Raw genomic sequence first — 12,367 nt, 5'->3', positions numbered from 1 at the left:
AATTCAAATATTTATGCAAGCAAAAATGTGCATGAATATCACATTGGGTCGCAAATGAAATCCTTCCTCCTGCTTGTTTTTGCTTTTTCTGCACTAGTCCCTTTCGAAATGTGCACACGATGTCCCAGAAGCGTTTCTTCCTCCATCAATAATTCATTTTGTCTCTGATGTTATTAAAGCTGCATTTAAGCAGGATGAGAATGGTTCCGGGGTGAGGGAGCTGAATGACGGAGAGTGCACATGACGTTACATCAGTTCTGTGCAACACGACACAACGATTCATTCATTCATTCATTCATTCATTCAGGTAATCATTATTTGTCAGATTTAATTAAAAAAAACCTTTTCAGTAACCATAACTCTTTACAGTTTATATATTTTGAAAAAGTCACAGTATAATATGATATAGTTCACTGACCTTCCATTAAAAACATCCTGAAAAAAAAAGTTGAAGACAAACAAGTGGAAGTCGACAGGGAGAATTCTGTAATCTGCCTTCAAATCTTCAAACAGTAATAGAGCTACTGTCGAAAACCTATCCCAGATGTTTGACCTGGCTGTGACCTTCACCCTCTTTGGATCAATTACAAAAAAATAAGTTTTGTGATGAGGGTGGCACGGTGGTGTAGTGGTTAGCGCTGTCACCTCACAGCAAGAAGGTCCTGGGTTCGAGCCCCGGGGCCGGCGAGGGCCTTTCTGTGTGGATTTTGCATGTTGTCCGCGTGGGTTTCCTCCGGGTGCTCCGGTTTCCCCCACAGTCCAAAGACATGCAGGTTAGGTTAACTGGTGACTCTAAATTGAGCGTAGGTGTGAATGGTTGTCTGTGTCTATGTGTCAGCCCTGTGATGACCTGGCGACTTGTCCAGGGTGAACCCCGCCTTTCGCCCATAGTCAGCTGGGATAGGCTCCAGCTTGCCTGCGACCCTGTAGAAGGATAAAGCGGCTACAGATAATGAGATGAGATGAGATGAGATGAGAAGTCTGTGATAATAATTTCATATCCTACAAACATCCAAGAACATGTGATGTAAAAGATCTCACCATAACACGAATCTCAGACAAACCCAAAGTGCTGACAGAGCGATTTCTCCCTCAGGATGTTATAAAAAGTGCGAACACGTCCTCAAATGATTTGTTGTTAAATTATTTAGACTTCCAAGCATCGTGATTTAGCATAAGTTTAACGTGTAGGTTGATGAGACACGACTCGAGTGCGTAAGCTCAAAACTCATCATCCCAAGAGCAAGAATCAACAAGCGAGAGGACAACGCGGAGCTCAGGAACGCAGGGGTAAACTCCAAGAGACTTTGTGAGAAATTAAGAACTCAAAGGCTTCACTCAGAACAGGTGCACACACTCAGAAACTGACAGATCAGAGAGCAAGGATGGGGCAGAGTCAGGACCAGAAACCAAAACAAAAGCGTGATTAAGAATAAGTACACGTGCAACAGGGTATGTGATGGCTGGGTATCGATCATGAAGAAGGTCATGTTCTTCCCCTGGAAACGTCTGTACCTTGCGTGTTTAGTGCTAATTTATTTCCTCAGCTCTGCTCATCTCACTTGGACGCAATTTCTCAGAAAAACACATGGAAGTGACATGAAGTTTCTAAGGATGCCGTTACAAAAACCACCAAAGGAGACAAAATCAATAAAAGTGATAAATCTTGCTTCCTTGATGAGATTTTTTTTTCCAGCTTGCTGCAGCTTTTTTTCTTAAGACATGTTGCAGGTTGTTTGGTGAGCAGCATCACTCTGTTCAAGAAAACAGAGGCGTCGAGGATGAAGGTGAATATTTATACACACTCCAGACGTGTTCTGCGAAGATCACATTTAGTAAAGAACAATCCAGTTTACCGAACACGACAATAAATTGGTCCATTTGTGTAAAGATCATGTTTTAATTTCCAGCTTGTTAGCTAAATGTGCATTTCTAACACAGTCAACGTCACGCATTGAACATCAATCTGCACAGAAACAGATGTAAGCCTGACTGGTTCAGGAAGTAAATGTTCTGAATATCAGATGTAAAATTAGTCAAGGAGTTGTAGAGGACAGATTTGTAATTTTTTTAATGTGAATCAAAAAAAAGAAGGAAAAATCACCAGATTTTAATCAGCGGAGCTAAAATCACTGAATTAAAGTGATTATTTCAGCACCAGCGTTAGAGACGGACGTAGATAATGACATCATCCATGAAAAATATGTAAATTTGGAAAAACGTGTATATTCTCTTCCTTGTGCTCCTGAGCATTTGTACATTTCGACAAAAGGACACAAATGAATGTAAGCCTCGACTGACAGCTGTCAGAATCGTATAATCTGCAATGAGTTACTGCATTTATATGGTGTTTTTTGGAGGTCGCCAAATGCAAATGAGCTGTGTTGTGGACACACCCAGTAATTTACAGGAAGTGATTTCTGTTTATCAACATATCCACGTGGATACGATGATAATCAGTGTTTGTGAAACTATTGCAACTTTTTCAGCATTGATTTTTAGTTGGGTTTGTTTTACGTAAACATTTACACACAACTTTACACAGAGATTTATGAATGAGGTCAAATATTAGTTCAGAAAAACTATATACAGGAGAAAAACTTAATGATGTTGAGCCCAGGACCGAAAAATGTCTTCGCTTGTGGGAAGAGTAAAATTATGTACAGTATTTAATTTTTGGACTCTAAATTGAGCGTAGGTGTGAATGTGAGTGTGAATGGTTGTCTGTGTCTATGTGTCAGCCCTGTGATGACCTGGCGACTTGTCCAGGGTGAACCCCGCCTTTCGCCCGTAGTCAGCTGGGATAGGATCCAGCTCGCCCGCGACCCTGTAGAACAGGATAAAGCGGCTACAGATAATGAGATGAGATGAGATTTAATTTTCGGATGTACATTTCCTCATTATGAGCAACAGTGTTAATTGTTCACACCTTTACAAGTGTGCTAAAACTTGAGATTGTAATTCAGGTCGAGTCACATTCAGCAGTCCGGCCACAAAACCACGGACAAAAATAAAGTGGAAGCCAGTGGGAGATGTTCGAGACTCTCTCACCTGTACTGAGTGACAGGTGGATTTGCCTTGGCTGAGCAGTGAAACTTGACCAGGTTTCCTTCCAGAATCGGCTGTGGCTCCACAGAGAGATTCACCAGAGGAAGATCTGCGAGAGACAGAGGAAGCAGTCAGCTTTAAGTCAAGTCAAGTCAACTTTATTGTCAAATATGCTATACATGCTCGACATAGGGCGGCACGGTGGTGTAGTGGTTAGCACTGTCGCCTCACAGCAAGAAGGCCCCGGGGCCGGCGAGGGCCTTTCTGTGCGGAGTTTGCATGTTCTCCCCGTGTCCGCGTGGGTTTCCTCCGGGTGCTCCGGTTTCCCCCACAGTCCAAAGACATGCAGGTTAGGTTAACTGGTGACTCTAAATTGAGCGTAGGTGTGAATGTGAGTGTGAATGGTTGTCTGTGTCTATGTGTCAGCCCTGTGATGACCTGGCGACTTGTCCAGGGTGTACCCCGCCTTTCGCCCGTAGTCAGCTGGGATAGGATCCAGCTCGCCTGCGACCCTGTAGAACAGGATAAAGCGGCTACAGATAATGAGATGAGATGAGATGCTCGACATACAGCACAGATGAAATTTCAGTCCTCTCTGACCCACGGTGCAAACAGGCAATGCAATAAATAAAAATAAAAATAGAATAATTGAAAAAACAAACAAACAAACCATATAAACACTCTAGATAAGAGCTAGATATAGACTAAACACTCAAACAAACAACATACACTCAATATATACTTTAAAACACACACACACACACACACACACACACAGCCCAGGATTGCAAGGCGACTCTCGCTAATGAAACATTAATCAGAAATGTTCTTCACCGATAAAAGAACAAACCCAAACAAATGAAGCTGAACAAATACACACACACACACACACACACAAAGCGAAATGCTTGACAAAAAGGCTGGATAATAAATTTCCCATTTAATTTGAGAGACTTTGCATTATGATTACTGTGACTTGTGGCTCGCCTGCTAATTGCTGAATTAGAATTTAAAACAGTTTTTTAAAAGCGCTTGTGATTAGAGACAGCGCTTACTGAAAGTAACACAGTGATTATGCAAACACCATCCACGGTTTACGTGACGCCAGGAAGAGTTTAACAGCCAGGCTTTTTAATTGATTTGTTCTTTCATTTGCTTTCAGGGACAAATAAAAGAGAAAATATGCTAATTACAGGCAGTTTGGACTCGGATCGTCTAAAAATGACACGAGAGAGAGAGAGGGAGAGAGAGAGAGAGAGCGAGAGAGAGAGGACGTATCTCTGTAGTGCTCATATCGAATATCTTATACCTCCTCTCAGCCTCCTCCTCTCCGTCTTTTACGGCCTGTCAGACGATCTGTTCAGCGCCGATGTTCATGACCGTGGGTAACTAGCCCAGCTCGACTCTTACAGAGCTTGCCGCAGGTTTCACAGATGAATTCCGTTGTTTGGCAAGGTTCATGTCTCTTACGTCTTCTGTCAGACTCCTTTGTCACCAGATCATTTTCAAGTTTTTTGGCGCCTTGGTGGAGCTTGTGCCACCAAGAAATATGATCTTGGGCGAGGTTCTCCCAATCAGCTCCGATGTTGAATAATTTCAGGTCGTACTTGCAAACGTCGACGAAGCAAAGCTTTGGATGCCCCCTGTCGCATTTGCCATCTGCAAGCTGACTGTACAAAATTTGCTGGGGGAGACAAGAGTGGGCCATGCGGGACACGTGGCCCAACCAACGCAGCTTACGTTGTTTCAGGATTGGATACAGGCTTGTGGTGCCACATCTTTTGTGGATCTCCAAGTTTGGAACTTTATCCATCCATGTAACCCCACAGATCTTTCTAAGGCATCTAAGGTGGAAGCTGTTATGTTTCCTTTCAACATGAGCATGAGAAGCCCATGTCTCACTACCGTAGAGCAAAGCGGACAGTACGCAAGTTTGGTATATGCGCACTTTGATATGTATTGTAAGATACTTGTTGTCCCAAGCACGACTTTTCAATTTCCTGAACAGATAGGCAGCCTGGCCAATGCATGAGTCAACTTCACGGTTTAGATTTCCAGAAGACGAGACTGTGGAACCTAGGTAACAGAAGTCTTCGATCGTGTCGAGAGGGCTCTCATTGATGGTGATATGAGGAGGGGGTGCATTAGTTGAGAAGGCAACCGTCTTCTTCACACTAATCGTTTGACCAAATTTGTCACAGGTATTGCTAAATGCATCACACATGCCTTGTAACTCGGCTTCACTATGAGAGCAAAACGCGGCGTCATCAGCGAACATTAGTTCGCGTATCAGGACTGTGCTGGTTTTCGACTTTGCCCTGAGGCAAGCAAGATTGAAAAGTTTGCCATCGCTCCTGGTGCTGAGGGCGATGCCTTCAGGGTTTGGAAAAACGATACCGGTATGTAGCAGAGTGGATAAGAAGATGCCAAACAGAGTTGACGCCATCACGCATCCCTGTTTAACTCCGCAATTCACTGTGAAAGCTTATGATAGGTCACCATCAAAATCTACGCAAGCAGACATTCTGTCATGAAATGCCTTGATGATAGCTAGGAGTTTAGGTGGACAGCCTAATTTGTGTAATACAGGCCTTCACGGCTGACTGAGTCGAAGGCTTTGGTTAGGTCTATGAAAACAGCTAGCAAAGGTTTATTTTTCTCAGTGCATTTCTCCTGAAGCAGATGGATAGTGAAGACCATGTCGATGGTGGATCGATGCCTTCGGAAGCCGCACTGAGATTCAGGATAAATTCTGCCTGCAAGAACCTGTAATCTCTTCAGAATTACATGGGTGAAGAGTTTACCAACCAGACTGAGCAAAACAATGGCTCTATAGTTGTCACAGACTTGTCTAGACCCCCTGTTCTTAAAGAGGGTCACCAGCTTTGCGTCTTTGAGATCCTGTGGGACGTGGCCTTCACGCCAGCATAACAGGTCGAGCAGGTGTTCTTTCAAGACAGGGATGTCAAGTTTAAGAAGATCTGGAGGTATACCATCACTCCCAGGTGCCTTGCCTCTTTTCATGTCCTTTAAGGCGCTCTCAATTACTTGCAAGGTGGGATCTTTGTCAAGGTACGTCAGTTCCAGGAGTTGTTCTATGCAATCCAGTGCAGATTTGTCAAAAGGTACGGGGTTGCTGTAGAGAGAGCTAAAGTGATCAACCCAGCATTTGAGTTGGTTGGGTTCTCCAACAAGATGTTACCATCGGAGTCTTTCAAAGGCGCAGTCAGTCAAGGTGATGACCGTAGAACAAACTTCAGGGCCACGTGGACACCTGCGATGTCACCACAGTCATCACACCTCTGAACATTTTCATAAACGTTGTCCCAGAACTCCCTCTGTGTCTCTCTGAGAACGCGTTGTGCATTGGCACAAGCTTTTTTCATGGTTGCTTCATTCGCTGGGTTGGGTGTGTTGACATAGGTCAGTCTAGAATTCCTCTTTTCATCCAAAACTGGACCAATCTGTCTAGATTGGCCTGAAAGAAATCTGGCCGCTTCCTAGTTCGGAGACCGAACGTGTCTTTCCCTACTTGCTGCAAGGTGTCATGCAGCTTTGACCATTTGTTGTCACAAGATGCTGTGTTGTTGGCCGAAGGGGCATCAAGAGCCACCAATAGGCCGTCTCTAAATCGCTCAAGCAGTCCCGGATCACTCATGTTGTACATTTCCATTTTTGAGATGCGGCACTTCTGAGGGGTATTGATCTTTGGTCTCGTTGGCTTAGAGAGTCGAACTATGCACTGGATAAGAGTGTGATCTGTGTCACAGTAAGCACTGTGCATCGACGCGGCGTGATGGACACTTTGGAGCAACCGTCGACGGGCTAGTAAGAGGTCGAGTTGATGCTGGTGACCGGATTGGGGATGGTGCCAAGACACCTTCTTCATCTTACAGCCACTGAAATACATGTTAGTCACAAAGAGGTCTAATTCTTCACATAGCTCTAGCACTCTCTGACCATTTTCATTTACCTTGCCTATGCCATGGATACCGATCTAATGGGGCCAAGAATCATGATCAGCCCCAACTCTAGCACTGAAATCCCTGAGAACATACATGGGATGCTTCCAGGGGATGTTCACAAGGGTGTTTCGGAGGAGGTCATAGAAGGAATCCTTTACTTCATCAGGAGCCTGTAGAGTGGGTGCGTAGATGCTGATCAGATGGACCGGTCCCGAGCAGATGGTGAGTTTCATTGTCATGAATCTTTCATTTGTTGAAGTTGGGGTGTCAATGAAAGGTAAGAGGCTATTCTTGACAGCAAAGCCTACCCCATGGAGCCTTCAATCTTCAGCGGCTAGACCATGCCAGAAGACCGTATATTCGTTTTCACGGATGTATCCCGACTCAGCGAGACAGGTTTCCGAGAGAGCACAAATGTCAATGTTAAGTCTACCGAGCTCTCTATCCAACTCAGCTGTTTTTCGAGTTGGGGTTTGTGCACCAGGTAAGGTATTAAAGCCTGGGCAAAGTGTGCACACATTCCAGCACGCAATATTTAATTTGTTGAATAATGTTTTTGTATGACCAGGAGAAAAAGGAGTGACCGGTGACTTTTTAGCCCACATTTTCTAGGGCCTTCCCTTTGTTTGGGCGAGCAGGCCATCCCTAAATAGGGCTGCTCGGATGCATGACACCCTACCGAAGGACCCCTATCCGATCATTTGTAGTCCAGCGGCTGACAGTGTCAAGCCCTCGGCGCGAACACCTAGGCAGATTATAGTAGTGACAGTTTGCCCTAGGACTGTCACCACTCTCTCCTCCATCCATCAGCGGGCAGAAGGCAGAAAAAATCCGACGTCCTGTCCAAGTTGGATGGTCGCATTCGTTGGCCGAACTGGCATGCAATAAAAAATCCGGACCGCCCTAACCAACACAAAAGGCTGGGTGCAGTTCATTCGCCCTCTATTGAGACTGATGACCATCTACTATTTAACCCTTAGTCAGGTAGCTGGGTTGTTTGTGTGTGCCACCGTTGGCCAGGAAATAGAACCAGCTCATCGGCCGACACTACACAATCCACCTCACTGAGCCAAAACTAGGCTAAACTAAATGTACTATTTGACCCATAGTTGGAGCCCTTACAGGTGCTGCTGCTCCGGGCCAGAGCGGGCCTGGGAGTAGTGATAGCTCAGGGGTCACTCCACACACCCCACAACCAAATCTTGGCCCCATCACCGGTTGCAGTTTAACGTCATATCCAGACTTATACCAGAAGTGTTAATAATGCACTTGAGCAAACTCATAAGATAATTACTACAGCCTTCATTGGCAGATGAATAATAAATAAACGATTAGAAATATGAATGAAAAGGAATAAAACACACCATTAGTCCATTAGCAGGAACTGTTTGGAAACTGGAATAAAACACACTTTGTCATGCTGTTAAGGAAATTAATCAGTGTCATGTAGATGTGATGAAGAGGAAGATGATTGTTTTCCAATAACACAACGTTCAGAAGTGTTTTGTTCCTCAGCAACTTGCCAACAATTACTTTTTTTAATTGAAGACTGAAACATAATTTTTATCTATTTATAGTAACATTTAATGCTAATTCTTCTTTCTGTACGTCATAGCGACTGTATAAAACAGCTGATCCCATAACAGGACTTTTTTTTTTTAAGTTAATAAGACAAAAAATATGAAGAGATGCAAAACAATCTCATCTGTCGTGAAGCTAATTATATATATATATATATATATATATATATATATATATATATATATATATATATATATCACAGGTGGCTTCTCCAGTGAGGAGAGGGAGGAAGATCCTCCTTAAAAATTCTAAGAATAAAAAGTTGAAATTGTCTTGACCAATTTAATGAATTGCTGTCCTTGAATATTACTATTTTATTGCCAAATACGACATGTACATTATATTCGTTTCTCTGGGTGAAATTACATTAGCACCCCCTATCGCTCGCTATTAGAAATTACTGCACGGAGGATCTTCCTCCCTTCGGCTCCCATTCACTCCGATTCAAACAGTCTCCGGCACTGGCGGCTCGTGGTTAACATAGACTTCAATGAGAGAGAGGAGGAAAATCCTCCTCTAAGAGGGTGGGACTAGCTAAGAGATCTGACAAGTGCTACAAAATATCAACCAATAGGCTGCAGCCCTAGTTGCACAATGAACCAATAAGTAGAGGCCTTAGCTGCCTGGGGGGAGGGGTTATCTTATCAAACTTAACTTCTAGATCCAGTGACTCGGGCACTTCGGCAGTCAGAGTGAGAACGGCGAGGTGGAAGTGGATTGACTATGTTATAGATAGCCTACGAATAAAGTAATGGAAACAGAGGACGTGGTGAATGTTTTGCTTGCAAAACCCTTCCATGGGCTGAGCTACAGTGAAAAATTAGCCATCAAAGCAGCAGGTAGACCAACCCCTAAAATCGAAATCACAAAACCCAATGGCAAAGGCAGTACAGTGAATGCTACATGGTTTGCTAGGTACACATGGCTCACTGGTAGCGTTACCACCCATCGATTATATTGCTGGCCCTGTTTGCTAATGAACAATGCCAAATCACAAGCGTGGAGTGTTCATGGTTTCAATGATTTAAAAAATCTAGATAGGGCAACCAAACGCCATGAGAAGTGTCAAGACGTTGGTGCTGCTATCCGACTGTCCTTACTAGGCACCATGCCAATAGATAGGGTGGTAGACGAGGGTGTGCGGCTGCAAATCCAGCAGCACAATGCTAAAGTGAGTCGCAATAGAGAGGTATTAAAACGTCTGATAGATGCAACAGCCTACCTAGGCATGCAAGAGTTGTCACTGAGGGGACATGAAGAAGGGGGGAATTCGGACAATAAGGGCAATTACAGGGAGCTAGCGGAGGTTATTGCTCGCTATGATCGTGTTCAGGCAGAGCATCTGGAAAGTTCGACTGTCTTCACAGGCATGTCAAAAACAATCCAGAATGATCTAATATCCGCTATAGCTGGTTCAATTAATTCAGAAATCCAAAAGCAACTTAACACGGCACCCTTCTTCTCGTGGCAAATCGACGAGACCACAGACATAAGCTGTCATTCACAGCTGTCTGTCATCTTGCGCTATGTCGATAATCAAGGTACAATTCAGGAACGCTTTCTAGGATTTTTTGATGTGTCCAGTGGTCGCAGTGCACAATCCTTGTTCGATTTCGTGCAGACTGAGTTGTCAGGTTTCAATTTCAAGGATAAACTTGTCGCTCAGACTTACGATGGTGCCGCGGTCATGGCCTCGGACTTGAATGGCCTTCAGGCTAAAGTGAGAGAATTGGCTCCCTGTGCAACATTTGTCCACTGCTATGCACATCGCTTAAACCTAGTTTTAAGTCAGGGTGTTAAGACCATTCCCCAAGCAAAATACTTCTTTGCTCACTTGGGTGGCTTCACGTCTTTTTTCTCCAAGTCCAGCAAGAGGGTTTCTTTACTCGAGGAGTTCAGTTGCGCCCGCATTCCCCGGAGCGCTCCCACTCGCTGGAACTTTTCCTCTAGGGTCGTGAACACGGTTGCTTCAAATTATGACGAACTACTTCAGATTTTCGAGAACATTACTGAGCGCCCAATGATGGATGATGAGACAATACGTTTAGCTGATGGTTTGAGGTCGAAAATGCAAGAGTTTGAATTTGCGTTTTTACTCTTCACTTTTGAGCAGTTGTTTTCGCACACTGACGTGGTGTTTGACATCTTGCAGCACAAATCCATGGATGTCGCCTTTTGCAAACGGCGAATAGAGAATCTCCTGCAAATATTGGATGAGCTAAAAGTACAGAGCGCCTTTGACAAAATCTACGCCAGGGCTGCCTCTCTAACAGAAGACCCTGACTTGTCTCACAGGGTCAAAAGAAGGCTGCTTAATCCCCGTCAGTCCTACAGAGCACTTTATGATTCCATCCACGACAACTTGCGCACTCAAATAACTCAGCGCTTTCAACACCTCGACCGCTTGCGCTTCATGGAGCTTTTGGATGCGGCGAAATTCGACTCGTTCAAAATATCATTTCCTACGCAGCTACTGTCAAATTTGATGGAGACATATGGCCACCTTTTTGATCAAGAAAAGCTGAGAATCGAACTGCAGCATTTTTATCACAATGCAGAAATAAATTCATCAAGAAAACTTTGCGATGCCCTTGGCTTCATGAAGTCCAGCGGTCTTGATGGGGCGATGCCACAGTTGTACAGGCTCATGTCCCTGATTGGAACAATTGGCGCAACCTCTGCAGGGGTTGAAAGGAGTTTTTCGTGCCTCAAGAGAATTAAAACGTACACACGCAACGCAATGGGGCAGGAGAGATTAAAACATCTGGCCATTATTTCAATTGAAAAAAAGATTCTCAAGACACTCCAAAAAGATCCAGCGTGGTACGATCAGGTCACAGATAGATTTGCAAATCAGACAGCACGGAGAATTGACTTGATATATAAATAGGGAGCCTCAATCAGTTGGCCTGAATCATTCCTTAACATCAATGTTTGTCTTAAACACGGCTATATCCCATGTAAATAGTTGTGAAATAATGTTATTGTTGTTCTTTTACTTGTTGACTGTTGCCAGTTGTTTGACACCGTGGAAAGGATGTTAATGAATTATTCAGGAAAAACTATTATCAACTCAACCTGTGCGTGTAACTATAGCCGGTCCAGCAGGTGCGGTCGCATTGGGGCCCGTGACCTTCAACCAAGCATTCCTTCCTCCCTCACTTTTACAAAAGCCAGCCGCCACTGATATATATATATATATATATATAAAATAAATAAGTGAATAAATACAGCACTGACACTGGAGACTCCTTCCACACTTTCTATAAGTCTCCTTACACCAAATATCACCGTATCAACAAACACACACATTTTTAATCTGTTTATTATTAATGTTCCTGGAAATGAGCTGTTACTATGACAATGACACACATTAATATTCATCTTTTTTTTCTTCCAGCTGCACGACAGTCAGAGCTGCTGTTAAAAAGAATGAATCCGGAAGCTTTCTTTTTTTCTCCTCCACAAGCGGAGGCCATCTGATCTGCTTTAATATCAACAGATCTTCATTTAAGGTACGTGAATCTTTTCATCATGGCACCCCTTCAGCCTGTTCAGTGTGCTGAGTGCAGGATGTTTAGTCATTCTTCCTCCGTCACTAGCGATAGCTCTATTAGCTTTACTTGTGATAAGTGCAGATTAGTTAGCTCTCTGACGGAGAAGATTTCAGTGCTAGAAGCGCGTGTCCAGGCTTTAGAGCAGGTTAGTGAGCGTGAGAACAGTGTAGTTTCTGTTAGGGAAAGTCTGGACGCCCTAGGTGGAGTTAGCAATCC

General features: G+C 43.9%; 1 protein-coding gene across 1 annotated transcript in view; it reads right to left on the bottom strand.

The window, feature by feature from the left end:
- The window catches only part of kirrel3a (kirre like nephrin family adhesion molecule 3a), a 211,683-nt gene that overhangs the window by 28,156 nt on the left and 171,160 nt on the right, over positions 1 to 12,367 (bottom strand). Inside the window, exon 6 of the mRNA XM_060909621.1 lies at positions 3,052 to 3,157. Within this exon, the coding sequence (XP_060765604.1) occupies positions 3,052 to 3,157 (106 nt within the window). The remainder of the gene's footprint in view (positions 1 to 3,051; positions 3,158 to 12,367) is intronic.

Source organism: Neoarius graeffei, chromosome 25 (assembly GCF_027579695.1).
Source record: "Neoarius graeffei isolate fNeoGra1 chromosome 25, fNeoGra1.pri, whole genome shotgun sequence".
NCBI lineage: Eukaryota > Metazoa > Chordata > Actinopteri > Siluriformes > Ariidae > Neoarius > Neoarius graeffei.
This window is presented reverse-complemented; position numbering and strand designations above follow the sequence as displayed.